Source organism: Tamandua tetradactyla, chromosome 1, assembly GCF_023851605.1.
Source record: "Tamandua tetradactyla isolate mTamTet1 chromosome 1, mTamTet1.pri, whole genome shotgun sequence".
NCBI lineage: Eukaryota > Metazoa > Chordata > Mammalia > Pilosa > Myrmecophagidae > Tamandua > Tamandua tetradactyla.
This window is the reverse complement of record NC_135327.1, coordinates 66,074,414-66,094,944: the sequence shown is the minus strand read 5'-3', so window position 1 is coordinate 66,094,944 and position 20,531 is coordinate 66,074,414. Positions and strand designations below refer to the sequence as shown.

The following is a 20,531-nucleotide window of genomic DNA, read 5'->3' as shown; positions in this document are numbered from 1 at the left end:
ATACAAAAAGACAGAAGAGAGAGGTATGGAGAAGAGTGTAGAAAGAAGGAAAGTCAGATATGATATATACAATACAAAAGGCAAAATGGTAGAGGAAAATATTATCCAAACAATAATAACACTAAATGTTAATGGACTGAATTCCCCAATCAAAAGACATAGAATGGCAGAATGGATTAAAAAACAGGATCCTTCTATATGCTGTCTACAGGAAACACATCTTAGACCCAAAGATAAACATAGGTTGAAAGTGAAAGGTTGGGAAAAGATATTTCATGCAAATAACAACCAGAAAATAGCAGGAGTGGCTATACTAATATCCAACAAGTTAGACTTCAAATGTAAAACAGTTAAAAGAGACAAAGAAGGACACTATATACTAATAAAAGGAACAATTAAACAAGAAGACATAACAATCATAAATATTTACGCACCGAACCAGAATGCCCCAAAATACGTGAGGAATACACTGCAAACACTGAAAAGGGAAATAGACACAAATACCATAATAGTTGGCGACTTCAATTCCCCACTCTCATCAATGGACAGAACATCTAGACAGAGGATCAATAAAGAAATAGAGAATCTGAATATTACTATAAAGGAGCTAGACTTAACAGACATTTATAGGACATTACATCCCACAACAGCAGGATACACCTTTTTCTCAAGTGCTCATGGATCATTCTCAAAGATAGACCATATGCTGGGTCACAAAGCAAGTCTTAACAAATTTAAAAAGATTGAAATCATACACAACACTTTCTCGGATCATAAAGGAATGAAGTTGGAAATCAATAATAGGCCGAGTGCCAGAAAATTCACAAATACGTGGAGGCTCAACAACACACTTTTAAACAACGAGTGGGTCAAAGAAGAAATTGCAAGAGAAATTAGTAAATACCTCGAGGCAAATGAAAATGAAAACACAACATATCAAAACTCATGGGATGCAGCAAAGGCAGTGCTAAGAGGGAAATTTATTGCCCTAAATGCCTATATCAGAAAAGAAGAAAAGGTAAAAATGCAGGAATTAACTGTCCACTTGGAAGAACTGGAGAAAGAACAGCAAACTAATCCCAAAGCAAGCAAAAGGAAAGAAATAACAAAGATTACAGCAGAAATAAATGAAATTGAAAACATGAAAACAATAGAGAAAATCAGTAAGGCCAGAAGCTGGTTCTATGAGAAAATCAACAAGATTGATGGGCCCTTAGCAAGATTGACAAAAAGAAGAAGAGAGAGGATGCAAATAAATAAGATTAGAAATGAAAGAGGAGACATAACTACTGACCTCACAGAAATAAAGGAGGTAATAACAGGATACTATGAACAACTTTACGCTAATAAATACAACAATTTAGATGAAATGGACAGGTTCCTGGAAAGACATGAACAACCAACTTTGACTCAAGAAGAAATAGACGACCTCAACAAACCAATCACAAGTAAAGAGATTGAATTAGTTATTCAAAAGCTCCCTAAAAAGAAAAGTCCAGGACCAGACAGCTTCACATCTGAATTCTATCAAACATTCCAGAAAGAATTAGTACCTACTCTCCTCAAACTGTTCAACATAATCGAAGTGGAGGGAAAACTACCTAATTCATTCTATGAAGCCAACATCACCCTCATACCAAAACCAGGCAAAGATATTACAAAAAAAGAAAACTACAGGCCAATCTCTCTAATGAATACAGATGCAAAAATCCTCAATAAAATTCTAGCAAATCGTATCCAACAACACATTAAAAGAATTATTCATCATGACCAAGTAGGATTCATCCCAGGTATGCAAGGATGGTTCAACATAAGAAAATCAATTAATGTAATACACCATATCAACAAATCAAAGCAGAAAAATCACATGATCATCTCAATTGATGCAGAGAAGGCATTTGACAAGATTCAACATCCTTTCCTGCTGAAAACACTTCAAAAGATAGTAATACAAGGGAACTTCCTTAAAATGATAGAGGGAATATAAGAAAAACCCACAGCTAATATCATCCTCAATGGGGAAAAATTGAAAACTTTCCCCCTAAGATCAGGAACAAGACAAGGATCACCACTATTATTCAACATTGTGTTGGAAGTTCTAGCCAGAGCAATTAGGCAAGAAAAAGAAATACAAGGCATCAAAATAGGAAAGGAAGAAGTAAAACTATCATTGTTTGCAGACGATATGATACTATATGTAGAAAACCCAGAAAAATCCACAACAAAATTACTAGAGCTAATAAATGAGTACAGCAAAGTAGCAGGCTACAAGATCAACATTCAAAAATCTGTAGCTTTTCTATACACTAGTAATGAACAAGCTGAGGCGGAAATCAAGAAACGAATCCCATTTACAATCGCAACTAAAAGAATAAAATACCTAGGAATAAATTTAACCAAAGAGACAAAAAACTTATATAAAGGAAACTACAAAAAACTGTTAAAAGAAATCACAGAAGACCTAAATAGATGGAAGGGCATACCGTGTTCATGGATTGGAAGACTAAATATAGTCAAGATGTCAATCCTACCTAAATTGATTTACAGATTCAATGCAATACCAATCAAAATCCCAACAACTTATTTTTCAGAAATAGAAAAACCAATAAGCAAATTTATCTGGAAGGGCAGGGTGCCCCGAATTGCTAAAAACATCTTGAGGAAAAAAAACGAAGCTGGAGGTCTAGTGATGCTGGACTTTAAGGCATATTATGAAGCCACAGTGGTCAAAACAGCATGGTACTGGCATAAAGATAGATATATCGACCAATGGAATCGAATAGAGTGCTCAGATATAGACCCTCTCATCTATGGACATTTGATCTTTGATAAGGCAGTCAAGCCAACTCACCTGGGACAGAACAGTCTCTTCAATAAATGGTGCCTAGAGAACTGGATATCCATATGCAAAAGAATGAAAGAAGACCCATCTCTCACACCCTATACAAAAGTTAACTCAAAATGGATCAAAGATCTAAACATTAGGTCTAAGACCATAAAACAGTTAGAGGAAAATGTTGGGAGATATCTTATGGATCTTACAACTGGAGGTGGTTTTATGGACCTTAAACCTAAAGCAAGAACAGTGAAGAAGGAAATAAATAAATGGGAGCTCCTCAAAATTAAACACTTTGTGCATCAAAGAACTTCATCAAGAAAGTAGAAAGACAGCCTACACAATGGGAGACAATATTTGGAAACGACATATCAGATAAAGGTCTAGTATCCAGAATTTATAAAGAGATTGTTCAACTCAACAACAAAAAGACAGCCAACCCAATTACAAAATGGGAAAAAGACTTGAACAGACACCTACCAGAAGAAGAAATACGGATGGCCAAGAGGCACATGAAGAGATGCTCAATGTCCCTGGCCATTAGAGAAATGCAAATCAAAACCACAATGTGTTATCATCTCACACCCACCAGAATGGCCATTATCAACAAAACAGAAAATGACAAGTGCTGGAGAGGATGCGGAGAAAGAGGCACACTTATCCACTGTTGGTGGGAATGTCAAAGGGTGCAACCACTGTGGAAGGCAGTTTGGCAGTTCCTCAAAAAGCTGAATATAGAATTGCCATACGACCCAGCAATACCGTTGCTAGGTATCTACTCAAAGGACTTAAGGGCAAAGACACAAACGGACATTTGCACACCAATGTTTATAGCAGCGTTATTTACAATTGCAAAGAGATGGAAACAGCCAAAATCTCCATCAACAGAAGAGTGGCTAAACAAACTGTGGTATATACATACGATGGAATATTATGCAGCTTTAAGACAAGATAAACTTATGAACCATGTAATAACATGGATGGACCTAGAGAATATGCTGAGTGAATCCAGCCAAAAACTAAAGGACAAATACTGTATGGTCCCACTGATGTGAACGGACATTCGAGAATAAACTTGAAATATGTCATTGGTAACAGAGTTCAGCAGGAGTTAGAAACAGGGTAAGACAATGGGTAATTGAAGCTGAAGGGATACAGACTGTGCAACAGGACTAGATACAAAAACTCAAAAATGGACAGCACAATAATACCTAATTGTAAAGTAATCATGTTAAAATACTGAATGAAGCTGCATCTGAGCTATAGGGTTTTTTTTGTGTTTGTTTGCTTGTTGGTTTGTTTGTTGTTGTTGTTTTTTACTATTATTACTACTTTTATTTCTTTTCTTTATATTAACATTTTATATCTTTTTCTGTTGTGTTGCTAGTTCCTCTAAACCGATGCAAATGTACTAAGAAACAATGATCATGCATCTATGTGATGATGTTAAGAATTACTGAGTGCATATGTAGAATGGTATGATTTCTAAATGTTGTGTTAATTTCTTTTTTTTTTTTCTTTCCGTTAATAAAAAAAAAAAATGATCATGGTGATGAATACACAACTAAATGATGATATTGTGAATTGCTGACTGTATACTTTCGATGGATTATACATATGTGAAGAAATCTCAATAAAAATTTTTTAAAAATAATTCAGTTTAAAAAAATGATCATGGTGATCAATATACAATTATGTGATGATACTGTGAGCTGTTATGTGTGTGAAGGTATCTCAATAAAAAAATAATAATAATAAAAGAAAAAGCTGTGGCCTGGAGGGATGCCACAGCCCAGCCACTGACCAGAGCGTACCCAGTCCAGGACTGCAGCCCACATCCTCCTGCACTTCCCTGCAACCTTACCACTTTATCTCCCCAGGGTGGGCAATGAGACCATCTCTTTTCATGCACTGGTCACTTTTACATGTCTCCTTCAGGCATTCCTACACTTTCTCCTTATTTAGATGCTCACCTCCTTTTTTAGTAAAAATGCTTTTTTATACATCAATGATATATGTGCAAGATCGGCTTCTCCACAGATGTGATGAAAAAGAATAATACAAATAACTCCCACCTATTTTTGGTGCCTTCAACTTTGGGAGAAAACACATTTATAAGCAGGGCTATTTTTACTATTGATGCTCTTTTAAAGCTGGTTTAGAACATTTTCTGAAATCCAGAAATGGAAAGCTTAAGACATGTCGAGGGGCTTTAGCTCACAACATTGAAAGGTGTCCTTGTCCTGAGAACCTGGGCAGCAGTGGGCCGAGAGGCACTGGTCTGAGGGGCCACACAGTCATACCTAGAGACTTTGTCCTTGGACCCCTCCATGGCCTCACCTTTTTTCCCTCCGTGTCCCCACAGTAGAACTGCTCAGCTTTGGTTTTGCCCATCACCACAGGGTCCGCAGCCTCGAGGTGAGATGGATTTGCCACCAGGGACAGGGTGATGTTCCTGTCAGTCACACGGTTAATCCTCCGGTGGTACATGCCCAGGTGATATTTCACATCCCCAGAACCCTGCAAAAGCCCACATGGTAGAGTTTACAGTGGATTGGGAAAAGTCACCTTCCAGCTACTGGGAAGAGGCAACCTATGCTCACTCTTCAGGAGAACTCTTTTATAGATTTTATTTCTACTTCCAGACATCCCACCTCCACCCCAATTCCTAGGAAGAGCGGGAACACCTGACTAGGAACATTGTGCCCCACCACTCCTCCCTTTCCCTATCACAATACAGGACTTCAAGAGCTCAGCCCCTGGCCACCTGCTTTCTTAGCCAAATTTCTCCAAGGAGGAAGGTAAGCTATAAATGGTATGAAGGATCTGGCCCTAGTAAATCTTTTCCCGAGGACTACTAGGGATAAAGTTATACCTAGTTTCCAAAGAAATGCTGGCAACTCACCTCATCAGCTGCTTCCAACTTTGAATCAAACTGACAGAAAATCTGCTCCAGCTCTTTCCTGATGACATTCGCAAGCACGTTCAGTCGCCCTCTGTGACATACGTGGAGCAGTGAACAGACCACTGGAGGCCCCTACCTGCCTCTTGAGACAGCAGGCAACAGGCTTTGCCCACACCCCTCCCCTGACCCACTATACACAGCCCCTTTTTTCCATACATAGCACAAGAATAACTGAGATCCAGCAATGGTATAAATGACAGCCAGTCACTGCTCCCAGGGTCTTGACATGCAGACCACCAGGCAGGGAGGGTGAAAACAGAGAGATGGAAGCCATGGTGATGCCAGCTATTCCTGCTGGGCTGCTCTACTCATTCCAACCTACGTCTCCCAGTGCTGGCCTCGCCTTCCCAATATCCTCAAATTCTGCCTTAATGGCAAAGAGAACAGCATTCGCACTGGTTAATAATCTCCTTTCTGCTGGGATCCGTGGCATGGGCGTTTGTGTTTTATTTTTATAAAAATGTAACCCAAGGCCAGGAGGGCTTACTGAAAATCACATGCAGACTTGAATATAACAGTGACCCTCCAAAACGAGAAAGGCGCTTGTGGCCTCCAAAATGGTTGTGCCAAAGCAGGGATAATGCAAGAGTATTCTAGGAAATATGTTCTTACCTCCTGGAGTGAGACACCCTGATTAGAATTTACAAAGGAAATGTTCATGGCTCACTGACTCCCCAACCCTGCACTCCTAGGAACTTTAAATGCATGAAAGGCTGTACAGGGATAGGGTGGTCACAGTGAGAGAACAGGCAGACATTTCATATACAGGGGGCAGAATCAGGTGAGAGGGAGAGTGCATAGGTGCAAACTCCTCCCTGATGGCTGATTACCTGTGTGGCATCCCCATGATCACATAATCCACTCCATTCTCACTGGACTTGTCGATGATAGTCTTCAGGGCAGGGATCAGCACCTCGCAGCCCTCCAGCCCAAAGCGCTTCTCGGAGGACCACTTCCGCTGAAGGAACTCTTCAAACCTGGTAAGGTAACCCAAATGACTTTGTAGAAAAGTGTCACAGGGTCCAAATCCCAAGGTCAGATTTTCTGAAGTGGCAAAGGGGGCAGGACTACAGGTCAAGGGGCCTACATGCTCATACCCAGGACTGTCTTCTTGCTTGAAAGGTCATGCTTTGGGACTCCAGCTCTGAAGTGCAGCCCCTGGGCAGCCGTGAGTTTGGGGTCGGGCATACCTGGTGGAGCGCACAAGCCTTGCCAGCAGGGTTCGTTTCTCCTCATTGGTGAACTGCATGATGCCTGGTGTCTCAAACTTCTGCCTGATCCACTGGCACTGCTCCAGGTCATTGATGAACATGAACTCCACACCAATGTGCTGGCAATAGGCCATCTGTTCCACACAAACACATATGGTCAAAAGGGTTTCGGATTAGAATTGGTTTAATGCCAAAAAACCCTGCAGTCTGCCCATTCAGGCAGATGGGAGGAAAGGGAGAGTCAGCTTCTTTTTAAAACATGCCAAAACACAGATGTGCATGAAGGTAGTAAAGATCTAGGGGGCTTCCAGAACTGAGCTTGGAAACCTTTTCTTGTGCCAAACTTGGCCACAAAATGCCTTCTTCAGGGACTCAGGTTACAGTCTGGAGCAGAGAGCTAGATGGTAAAGGACAGCAACAACCTCCAGGCCTCCCAGTTCACCTAAGGAACATGGACTGCGTCCACTTTGAGATCTGGGCAGTTTCCCAGGGAAGGCCAGATGGTTCCGGCAAAGCAGTTTTTCTGACCTCAAGGTCAGACTTGTGTCCAGCACCTATGAGAAAGAGAGGCCCATGTATTGCTGGTGGAGAACACAGGAAAATGATCATTTAAAGATTTTCAGGCTTTAAAATTGTAAATTCTGCTTTTTAATAACAGACTCTTCTTGGGAACTTTAGGTCCTGAAGATGCATGATATTTCATATTACAAAAGAAAGGGTCCTGTTACCACTGTTCACCCATCACCACTGCTAGAGGTGCTGTGCATTCCTGTCAGTCTAGCCTGATGTGGGCAGTGTGCCTGTCCAGCTCTATATGGGCAGGAGGCCTAGAGATGGGTAGACCAAATGGGAAAGAAAACCAGAGAGAAAAAGTATAGGAAGAGAAGAGCAAGGCTCCATAAGCCAAAGAAAGAAGTGCATCAGGGAAATGAAGCTTTCTGGAAAGCCATGCAGGGACTCTGCCTGCAGGCCAGTGCCTCTGTGGAAACAGGTCCTGTAGGCCCTCCTTGAAGCCCAAGGCCTTTCTGGAACACCCAGCTGGATACGAGAAGAAGAGTTACAACATGCATCTTCCTTCTCTTCTTTCTATAGCTGCTTGGGGAGCTCAGAATGAGGATCTTAAAGCAAAAGTCAAATCAGCACTTGACTTAAAAGACGGAAATGGGCCCTGAACATTAGACCCTAAAAAAAAGCTAAAGGCCAACAGAGAAATTTTATAGGTCTCAGTAAAATCCTTTTAAATGTCTTCACCATAGTCATCACTTGCTGAGTGCCAAGTTTTGCTAAGTATTCCCATTCAATATCCCACATTAATTTTCGCAACAGCCACAGTAACTGGCTGACACAGCAATTAAACAATTTGCTCAGAATCACAGCCACAGGCAGGACCTCTGCTGTGGTCCAAGAAGATGACTAGGTCTTGAAAGTTGAGGTGGTAGACATTCCTTCTAAGCAGCTAGTGCCTCTTGTCCCTGGACAGTGTGATTTCCCCTGGCCCCCACAATGTCCTTGATCATCTGACTTTACCTTTTACCTTAACTTGGTCTGTCTGTTTGTAATCAGGTTCAACGATGCTTTGCCAGATAAATAGCAATATAAGTGTGACTGTTAACGTTCTGCCTATTGATGTCGGTATTGACATTTATGATAATGGTACTGCTCAACTTCAACTCTGGGAATCTCCTGTAAATACCAAACTGGGACTCTGTCTCTCAAGGTTAGAGGACTTGGCACCAGAGATCACAACACAGAAGTTAGGAATAGATGATAAGTGTCTTTTATCCTTTCTGACATTCTCCAATTTTTTAAAAGCAGTTTTGTTAAGTTATAATTTAATACTATAAAAATACTTGTTTTAAGTATCCAATTCAATGATTTTTGTAAAAAATAAACTTATAGGGTTTTGTAACCATCACCATAATTGAGTTTTAGAACATTTCCATGTGAATGGAATTTTCTCAATTTCATTTTCAGATTGTTTATTGCTGGGATATAGGAATACAATAGACTTTTAAATATAGAGCTTGTATCTTGCAAGCCTGCTGAACCTTTTTTTTTTTTACTAGCTCTACTAGTTTTTTGTGTCTTTTTTTGTGCTCTAATAGTTTTGTTGCAAGTTCCTTAGGGTTTTCTATGTACAGGATCCTATTGTCTGTGAATGATACTTTTATTTTCCCCCAAGTAAAAAAAAAAAAAATCACAGCAGCAGAGCCAGGATTTAAAATTGGGTCCGTATTCTTTATTTGCTCCCTGTCTTTCAGAGCAAGGATAGACGTCAGTTTCATGATTATGAAACAAGGTAAAATTTGCCTGAACTTAAAATAATGACCAACCACAATAGTTATCCTAGACAAGGGAAGGGAAATCTTGCCTAGAGACAAAAAGAGAAAACAGAAGTGGTAAAGACCCTATATCTAAGAAAGTTTTATTAACCCCAACTGTATTTTATTAACCCCAACATCTCAGATAATAAAACTGGGAACTTGTAAATTGGATTTACAAACACTCCAGGTATGGCATGCATCAGCCACATTCCCTAACTCCAAAGCCAATGGAAGTCCACTGTTTCCCTAACTAATCTTTACAAATATTGGGGATGACAGTGGTCGCAATCTACCCATCAGCAGAAGAAAGCATATTTCTGCATAACACATACATTTGCGAAAACATAGCCTGGCCACAGAATGTTTAATACTAACCTTCTTCCATCAGCTTAAAAAAAAGACACATTTTCCCTTAGGGGTCTAAATGTGAGCTGCCAACCACAGCAGTGTGGCTCTCTCCTGATTCACTCTTCGTTGTCTTGGTCCACTGAGTTATTCATTGGTAAAGGTGGTGCTGGGAAGGGGCGGGACTCTTTCCTTCCTCATTATTGTCTACCATTAACAGATGGAAGAACCCATTCTGGCAGCTGTCTGGATATTCTCCCTCCTCTCTCCTTTTTATTCCTGACAGGGGATGTATTTCCATTACTGAATAATTTAAAGATCAAAGGAAACAATTAGGTTCAAACTCTTGAAAGCAGTTTTTACTTTAGCTATGAACTGGTAGACTTAATTACTTAGCCACTGGGTCATCTTTTCTTTTTCCACTGTTCTTGGCTCAATTCCCAAGAGAAAAGAGCAGCAAGTCTCAAAAACTGATTCTTAGTTTCTCTGTCTATTGAGACAAATTTCAGGAAGACAACAAGCCAAAATTCCCCTAGTTTCTGGAAACAGTTGCAAGCTGATCACTGTGTTATGTGACCCACAAAAATCTTAGTTTTTGTTTGGTTATACATCCAACCTCATATATATATAAAAGCTAAGTAATGTACTATCCTTAGTCAAGAGGGGTAGAAAAACTGTGAGGATAGTAAGAGCATAAGCTAGGGCAAGGTCAAGACAAAGAATGAGAAGCTCTTGTAGTTCCCTGGATTTGTTAACTTGAGCGTTCTCAGTGATAGATGTTTTTGGCTTGTATCTTCTGGAATTTAGGTATGAATGTCCCTTGACAGTAAGAGCCAGAGCACCTAGGCTCTAGAGACAGCTTGTCTGCAAATAAAGCAGCACTTGTTCAATCTGCTGTGGAGATTTCTACCCTGCTCCTCAAAGGGCTGAATCAGGACTACTGGGGATTCAAGATTCCCACAGGAAGTAAAAAGAGAGGACGTCAGTATTTTCTTCAGCCCCTGGATTCTGCTCTTTGAAGGGCAAGTGATAAAGAGTGAACCTGAGAGGAAAGGGGACATTTGCAGCTTATTATGGGGGAGATATTCCCCAGGCAATTGGAGTAGACATGTGTAACTATAAGCTATTAAGCTATCCATTAGAGATTCTTTTGGGTTAACAAGCAAGAACACTTTTGAAATGGAGGTGCCAGTCATTGCATATTTCACACCGGTTCAATCAGACTACTTTCCTAATATTTACCTGAAATCCACTGAGCAAATGACATGGAACATATGAGCACTGGACAGGAAATCTGACAAAACAAAGTGCAGTAACTTTGGAGGCAGAGTACTTCCTCAGTGTGTTGATGTCAGTACTTAGCTCTGAATGCAACAGGCAGCATTCAGTAATAATAATAAGCATAGACCACTCACCTCAATAAACTCCATTCGACCTCTATGAAATGGTATTGTAGTTAAGCCTTGTACAGATGAGGAAACTGATGTTCATAGTCATTTGTCCAAGGCTGTTAGGGACTTGAGCCCTGGCAGTTCGGTTCCAGAACCTTTGTTTTCAACTATCATACAGTGGGTGTGAATGAATGCCCCTGGCTGGCTTAATACTAACATAAAGTCCAGAAAGGAGTAGAAAAATAGACAAATAAAAGGGGAAGGATGAGAAAGGTAGAGGAGGAGAGGGGAAGAAGGAGAGAGCAAAGATGTACTGTGTGCAGGGAAGTAGAGGTAGGCTGCTACCTGGTTGTCTTGGGAACCATTCGTGCCTGGGGGAGCATATCCATGGCTCTAAGTCCTGTCACAGCTCCCTTTAAAGTAGAGCTTATTCTTCAGGGAACCATCACGCAAACTCCTGAAACAAACTCCTATCAGAATTTGAATGAAAAGGTTGTTTCATCTCCTTTCTGTGGTTGATCATAAAAACATGAATTTCTACCTGTAGCTTACAGTCTTTGAATTCTTAAAAAATGCAGGAATAAGGAAGGAAAAAAATTCTTGAGGATACTGCCAACACAGGTTCTTAACAACACAGGTATGTTTGATTTTTCCAGACACTTTGATTATATTTCCTTACCTCCAGCCGACGGATGATCTCCCGAAGTGGAAGGGCAGACTCCTTTCCCCCAATGAAAGTTGTGGTGGGTAACTGGAAGACTTTGTCGAGGTCAGATTCATCCAGTCCATAAAACCCTACAGGATTATTATGGATGAGACAAGCCAGATGAGGAGAGATGTATTTGTGAAACATGGGACAGACAGATAAGGGGAAGGAAATCCCCAGGGAGAAGAGGAAGAGGAAGAGGAAGAGAAACAGAGAGAGAGTGAGAGAGACAGAGAACAGGAAAGATGGAAAAAAAATATATATATATATATAAAACAAAACCCCTGATATATATGAAAAGAAATAATATTTTACAGCCAGAAACACAAACTTCAGTGATAAATGGAGGCTGAAAATATTACTGGGTGTCATAAGTGAACCAGAAAAAGATTTATATTATGCATATATTAGTTGAGTCACAAATTATTCATAACTTAGAAACACATTTATTTCAAGGGCGCAAAGACATCCATTTTGGGGAGAGAAAGAGAAAGCCACACAGAAGCACTGGGCAAGCCCATCAAAAAGCAAATGACAATAGTTAAGAAAGAAATTAAAGTAGAAAATGAGGAACTGACAGAATAGTACATTAACTATGTATTACGTGACAACAATATATGTATGCAGTAAATGACAAAAAGCTACAAAAACTAAGCGAGAAAGAAAAGAGTCACCAAGAGAGTGGCATGAGCAGTCTACGTTAGAGGACTGCTGAGGCAGAGGGATAAAAAATTGGGCAGCAAAGCAGTATAGCAGACACCACCCCCACAACTTCTGACTAAGGATGTCACACTTTGCCTGAAACCACACGGTCTAAACTTGCTTTCTAGCCAGTGATCAGCAGTCAAAGATCTACTCCTCCCCAATCTTGCCACTTAATAAACACTGTACTGACAGGAGTGCTGAACACCGTACAAGGTAGCCTTATCTGGAAGCATATTCCAATCTGGAAAAAAAAATGTATGCTGGTTTCATAGTGCAGTAATTATTGATGAGAAAGAGACATGGAGAAAAATGGTCAAATTATACCTCACTTATTTTATGGTCTGGCCACCTATGCTGAAATAATTCATCAGCTGGAATGAAGAAAGGATGTGGGTCAAAGAATCACTAGTGTTTAAATTCGGTACAGTGACATTTCCTCAGTCTCTAGGAATGAATAGTGAAACTGCAAATGAGCATTCTGCAAAGTCTCTGGCATATGACTGCCAAGATAAAATATACTCATTGTTTCCTGTAAGTAAAAGCATTGTGAAACAAGGTCCCAGTCCTGGATGGAAGCAGTGACTTGCAGGCAAAATTGTCTCTGAATCTCCTTGGGAGATAGGTAAGTAATGCACGTGTGCAGGCCCAAACCCTGCCCCCAACTCAGCAGGTCCCAGGATGCCAAGATTCTTCACAAGTGATTCTGAGTCAAGCCCGTTTTGGGAGTTACTGCATTTATTTATCTAATGCTGTAGGACACAGCTTCTAAAGTCTTGAAAGCTTAAACTCTGGTTTTCAAGCCCCGTGACCTCCACCCTTTAAAAGTTAAAACAAAGGAAATCTGGATTTACCTAAAGAAAATTGCAATCTAAAGAAGGGGGTAGTGTGTTAATACAATTTACCTGCCCACTCAATTTGTTTTCTACTAAGAATTAGGGTTTGGAACTCACTTGGGCACAGGTAAAGGGAACTGTTCTGGCCATTCACAGCCCAGTTTACTGGCAACTAACTGCCTCATGTTGTTTATGAATGGAAAACAAAATCATATCAGGGGGAATTTTCCTAGCTGATGAAAAGTTCCAGCCAGAGGCAGGTCAGGGAGACAAAAGAATTCAAAATACACAAATTTTGTCAAGAAAACATCGTGAAGGTGAAATAAGAGCCAGGTGTTTATCCCCAGATGAGAACTATCTACTTGTTGAGGTTTTCCAACAGTGAAGAGCCCTGTGAACTATGGGTAGCAGATGTTTCATGTTCAAATATCCCCAACAACTCTAATAGACTGCCCTCACCACTCAGGATGGCTCCTCACTTCCATTTCCCTAAATCTACATTACTTGGCCTTGTATTGTTGAATTTCAAAAGTACTGGGCCCTACTTCAGAGTTCTTCAGTCATCGGAAAAATGAATCTACAGACATCCTCTTTTGGGAAGATGGAGCAGACAGTCTTTCCTATTCTTCCCACTAAGTACAAGTGAAAACTCAGGACATTGTACATAAAAGAAACCTAAGACTGAAAAGTGGAGAAGAGAAGGTAGAGCAATAAGGTCTGAGGAATGACATAGCAGAGAGTTCCATGAGTTTTCTTTTGCCTCATAAATACCAGACTTGGAGCTGAAGAACTGGCAATGAAGACTCACCACTAAGCGCAATAAAAGTCTGCTCTCCCTAGACAAAGGGCCAGGAAAAGGACAGCCTAGCAAAACAGTAAAACTTTTAAACAAAAACCAATCTATTCCAGCCACACATCACAGAGAAGGCTGTGGCCCTATCCCACCCAAGTCAGCTGAGAGCAAGGAAGGACAGCCTAGACTTCTGCCCTAGCCAGGATATAATACACCATGTGTTTCAAAGAAAGCCAGAGAGGGTTTGAAGGGGCAATGGAAACTAAAGAACACACTTCTAAGTACTTCATGGGTCAAAGATGAAGTATCAGGGAAATAAAAATATTTAGAGAACTAAATGAAAATGAAAATACAACATATCAAAGTTTGTGGGACACAGCTAACGCAGTACTGAGAGGGAAATTTATAGAAGTAAATGCATTAAAAAGAAGAAAAGTCTTAAAACCATCTAGAAAAGGACCTAGAAAAAGGAGAAGGGGGAAAAAAGCAAGCAAAAGGAAAGAATAAAGATCAGAAATCAGTGGAATTGAAAGGAAAATAAAAATCAGTGAAACAAAGGTCTGATTCATTAGAAAGATCAATAAAATTGAAAACCTCCAGCAAGATTGACAAAAAGAGAATAAACAAATTTCCAAGATCAAGAATGTAACAGAATATACCACTATAGACTGTGCAGATATCAAAAGGATAAGAATATGGCAAACAACTCTACACACAACCATGAACAACTTATAGATAAAATGAACCAATTCACACAATACAAACTACCATTACTCACCCAATATGAAACAGATAATCTGAATAGCCCTTTGAATATTAAGGAAATTGAATTCATAAATAAAGTTTCTAAAAATGAAACTTCCAACCCCAGATGTTTTCACTGGAAAATAGCACCAAATGTTTAAAGAAGAACTAACAACAATTCTACGCAATCTCTTTTAGAAAACAGAAGGAAAACTTTTCAACTCATTTTATGAACTGAGATTACTGATATCACAAGCACCAAAAGACAGTACAGAAGAAACTACAAACCAATATCCCTCATGGATCCAGGCGCAAAAATACTGAGATGTAGCAATATGTAAAAGAATTATACACCAGGACCAAGTGAGGTTTATTCCAGGGATCCAAGGCTGATTCAGTATTTGAAAAACAATCAATCTAATCCACCATATTAATAGGTTAGAGAAGAAAAATGACATGATCATATCAAAAGATGCAGAAGAAAGAAGAATATGACAAAATTCAACACTTATTCATAATAAAACCCTAAGTAAAATAAGAATGGAGGAACTTCCTCACCTTGCTAAAGAGCATCTATAAAAATTCTATAGTTAACATACTTAGCGGTGAAAGTCTGAATGATTTTCCCATATGACTAGGACCAAGGGAAGGATATATGTCCTCATGCTCTTAATAAAAATAGTGCTGATCCCAGTCAATCCTAAAGAACACCTAGGGCAATATATAAGATACCACAAGGGTTCCATGCACTAGAATAACTTTTCAGAAACCTACAACCTTCAGATAGGTTTCCAGTCCAGATAAGTCCTGAAACCTAGCCCAACCTCTCCAGAACATCAGATAGTTTCATCTCCCTACCCCGTATTATGACTGACCCTTTCAATATCAAAACTGCCTAGCCCAAATACCTCTAAAGAGAGGTATGGAAAGATCAGAGGTGATGGTGGAATTATACAAAATAGGATTTAACGAATGAATATGAATGCTGAATTATTAAATTGATATCTCTTTTAGTCTCCAGTATTTTAGAGCAGCTAGAACTAAAAACCTAAAATTGTGAAATTGTAACCCATGTCAAACTCTGAAATATGCTCTACAGTTAACTGTGGTGCTGTGCTTTGACATTTTTTTTTGTTGTTGTTGTTGTTTTTCGCATGGGCAAGCAGTGGGAAGTGAACGCAAGTCTCCAGCATGGAAGGTCAGAATTCTGCCACTGAGCCACCATTGCACCACCCTGTGCTATGAAATTCAGAGGTTTTTGGATATTTGTTATTTTTTACAAAACAAGAAGGAAAAAAATTTGATTGTGATGATTAAAAAAATATTTAAGGGCAGACCACGATGGCTCAGCAGGCAGAGTTGTTGCCTGCCATGCCGGAGACCCGGGTTCAATTCCCAGTACCTGCCCATGTAAAAAAAAAAAAAATTTTTTTAAAGCCCTCTAGCCTCCTATATTCTGGAGCAGCTAGAAAGAAAAATATGAGAGGATCATATAATAGCCCACGACAAACTCTGGGATCTGTCCTGTAACCACTTGTTAAAGAGTGCTTTAAAAACCATTGCTTTTTCATTTCTATGCGTTGTATTTGTTATACCACGTAATTAAAAAAAAAGTTTAAAAAAACTATTGTTTTTTTATTTCTTTGCTTTGTATATATGTTATATTATACAATTTAAAAAGTTAAAAAAAAATGGTGCTGAAAGTTGTAGCCAGTAGAATAAGGCAAGAAGAAGAGGCACGTAGATTGGAAAGAAAGAAGTAAAAAAGTTCCTACTTTCAAGGAATCTACAAAAAATAAATAAATAAATAAAAAACCCACAAAAACTCCTAGAATAAATGAGTTCAGTAAGGTCACAGGAAACAGGATAAACATACAGAAATCAACTGTTTTTCTATATAGAAGCAATGAACACATGGACACCAAAGTTAAAAAAAAAAACATAAATTTAATAAAACATATATAGAACTTAAATGCTGGACTACAAAAACCTGTGAGAGTAATCAAAGAAGATCAAATACATGAAAAGACATATTGTGGTTCATGGATTGGAAGATTCAACATAGTAAAGATATCAATTCTCCCTAACTTGATCTATAGGTTTAATACAGTTCCTATAAAAATCTAAGGTTTTTATAGACACAGATAAGCTTATTCTAGAATTCATATGCAAAAGGAAAGGCCCTTTGATAGCAGACACATTTGATCCTGAGTGGTAATTATTATTTCTGGATTTTGAGAGGTAGAGTTGAGAGGTTACTCTGGAGGTTGCTCTTACGCAAGCTTCAGTTAGACATTGCTACCTATCATAACCTGCCAACCCCCAACTAGGACCATTCCTGCCAATCCTAAAGAACATCTATATTTTATATATCTCTAAAAATATAACCTGATATTTAGAGATAAGAATGAAGCCAATCAAGTCAGGGTTAAAGTAATTCAGAACACAGGGATAAGGAAGATATTGTTTATATTTTAGAGCCACACATATTCTTTGAGACCAAAGGAAGAAAGGTCTATTTGGTCTGGAACTTAAATTTTCTATGGCATATAATCTAACTCAACCTATCTATATAGCTCATTTGAACAAATGAAACACAGGGAGCCCAGAATAAGAAAGAGGTCCTTTAACCCCATATAGCTTAATGTAATGCCTGTTTACATCCTAGAGTAAACTAAGTAGATAATCAAAAAGTACTGGTAAAGTCCCTTGAGGGATAGGAGAAAAAATATGTAACTACTAAACTTTACAATTAGGGAATCCCCTGATACTGTGTCAAACTTCAGCAACACCCAAAATCAATAAAGGTGAGCCACTGTGGTTCAGAAGGCAGAGTTCTCACCTGTCATGCCAGAGACCTGGGTTCGATTCCCAATGCCTGCCCATGTAAAAAAAAAAAAAAAAAAAAATCCATAGACCATGCCCTTGATTTTGAGGCTTACTCTTGTGAAGTTTATGAAGGTAGTGGAGAAGCTTAGCCCACCTACAGGTATGCCTAAGAGTTACTTCTGGGGGACCTCTTTTTTTGCTCAGATGTGGCCTCACTCTCTCTAAGCCCAACTCTGAAAGTGAAATCATTGCTCTCCCTATGTGGGACATGACATCCAGGGGTGAAAGTCTCCCTGTTGGCATGGGAGAAGACTCCCAGGGATGAGTATGGCCTTGGCACTGTGGGATCAACAATGCCATCCTGACCAAAAGGGGGAGAAGAATATAACTAATAAAGTATCAGTGGCAGACAGAGTTCAAACAGAGTCGAGAGGTTACTCTGGAGGTTGCTCTACGCAATCTTCAGTTAGACATCGCTACCTATCATAACCTGCCAACCCTCAACCAGGGTCATTCCTGCCAATCCTAAAGAACACCTAGGATAATATATAAGACTCCACAAGGGTTCCATGTACTAGAGTAACTTTCCAGAAACCTACAACCTCCAGATGGGTACCTGGACCAGATAAGTCCTGAAACCGAGAGGGCCCAGCCTCTTCAAAACATTAGATAGTTCCATCTCTCTACTCCATATTATTGACAGCCCCTTCCAACATGAAAAAATTAGAATGGCCATAGCCCAAACACCCCTAAAGAGAGAGAGAGAAAGATCAAAGGTGATGGTGGAGTTATACAGAGATGACAGGATTCAACAAATGAATATGATTGCTGAATTATCAAATGGATATTTCTTTTAGTCTCCAGTATCTTAGAGCAGCTAGAAGTAAAAACCTAAAATTGCAGAATTGTAACCCATGTCAATCTCTGAAATATTTTCTTCAACAAATAGTGGTGCTGTGCTTTGAAATTTATTGCTTATTCGTATATATGTTATTTTTCACAAAAAAAGAAGGAAAAAGTCAATTGTGATGATAACAAAATATTTATACCTTCTAGCTTCCTATATTCTGGAGCAGCTAGAAGGAAAAATCTGAGAGGATTTTATGGTAACCCATGACAAACTCAGGGATCTGTCCTGTAACTACTTGTTGAAGAGTGCTTTAAAAACTATTGATTTTTTTTTCTTTGCTTTGTATATATGTTATTTTACACAATAAAAAACTTTTTTTAAAAAATGAAAGGCCCTGGAATAATTAAAACAAAACTGACAAGGAAGAATAAAGTTCATTTGCTACAGAAATCAAGCCAGTGTGGTTACTGGTGGTGGGAGAGATACACATATCAAAGGAATAGAACCAAGAACCCAGGCATAGACCTACTCAAATAAATTCATCTGGTTTTTGGCAGAAGTACAAAAGCAATTTTGAAACAATTCAGCAATGGTGCTAGAGTAACTGAACCTTTACATAATTCTCACACCCCTATAGAAAAATTAACTCAAAATGGATTGAAGACCTAAATATAAGAGCAAGTACCACAAAACTCCTAGAAGAAAATTAGGGAAGCATTTTCAAGATCTAGTGATACGCGGTAGTTTCTTAGACCTTACACTCAAAGCAAAAGCAACAAAAGAAAAAACAGATAAATGGGGCTCTCTCAAAATTGGCTTATGTGCTTTAAAGGACATTGATCGTTAAAAGGGTGAAAATGTAGCTGCTCAATGGGAGAAAATATTTGGAAACCATATATCTGATAAGAGTTTGGTGTCCAGAATATATAAAGAAATCTAAACTCAACTATAAAAGACAAAATACCCAATTAAAAAGTGGGCAAAAGACTTGAGTAGACGTTTCTCCAGAGGAAATACAAATGGCTAAAAGGCACAGAAAAAGATGCTCATCTTTACTAACTATTAGGGAAATGCAAATCAAAAACCACAAGGAGATATCATTTCACACCTACCAGAGTGGTCATACTATTAAACAATAAACTACAAGTGCTGGAGAGGATGTGGAGAAATAGGAATATTTATTTACTGCTGGTGGGAATGTATAATGATGCAGCCACTGTGAAAGATGGTTTGGCAGTTCCTCAGGAAGCAAAGTACAGAACTGCCATATGCTTCAGCAATCCTGTTACTAGGTGTATATCCAGAAGAACTGAAAGCAGGTACACAAACAGATATTTGTACACCAATGCTCATTGTAGCATTATTCACAATTGCCAAAAGATGGAAACAACAACCCAAGTATCCATCAACTGATAAATGGATAATGAAACTGTGGTATGTGCATAAAATGGAATATTAAATAATATTCAGCAGTAAGAAGGAATGAAGTCCTGAAACATGCAACATCATGGATCAACCTTGAGGACATTATGTTGAATGAAATAAGTTAAACACAAAAGGACAAATACCGCATGATTTCACTAATATGAACTAATTATAACATGTAAACTCATAGAGATAAAATCTAGACTATAAGTTACCAGGATATAGAATGAAGCTAAAGAATGGGGAGCTGATACTTAATACGTGGAATTTTTAACTAGGTTGAATGTTTGGAAATGGACAGAGATGATGGCAGCACATTATGGTATCATAAACAGCATTGAACTATGGGTGTGAATGTGGTTGAAAGGAGAAGTTTAGAGTCATATACAACACTAGAAGGAAAGCTGGGGACTGTATAACACAGTGAACCCTGCGGGGGATGATAACTGAGATTAACAGTACAAATATAAAAAGTTCTTTCATGAACTAGAACAAATGTATGTCACTATTACAAGGAGTTAATAACAGAATAGCATATGGGAAGAAATGTACCCACTGCAAACCATGGACAATA

The 20,531-nt window shown here is 38.9% G+C and overlaps 1 protein-coding gene across 2 annotated transcripts in view; it reads right to left on the bottom strand.

Moving 5' to 3' along the window:
* The window catches only part of OGDH (oxoglutarate dehydrogenase), a 136,221-nt gene that overhangs the window by 65,977 nt on the left and 49,713 nt on the right, over window positions 1-20,531 (bottom strand). For both annotated transcript variants that reach the window (XM_077118310.1, XM_077118299.1), the window contains exons 5-9: window positions 11,752-11,867; window positions 6,992-7,146; window positions 6,632-6,778; window positions 5,742-5,832; window positions 5,177-5,356 (exon numbers count right to left, since the gene is read on the bottom strand). In XM_077118310.1, the coding sequence (XP_076974425.1) occupies window positions 5,177-5,356; window positions 5,742-5,832; window positions 6,632-6,778; window positions 6,992-7,146; window positions 11,752-11,867 (689 nt within the window). The remainder of the gene's footprint in view (window positions 1-5,176; window positions 5,357-5,741; window positions 5,833-6,631; window positions 6,779-6,991; window positions 7,147-11,751; window positions 11,868-20,531) is intronic.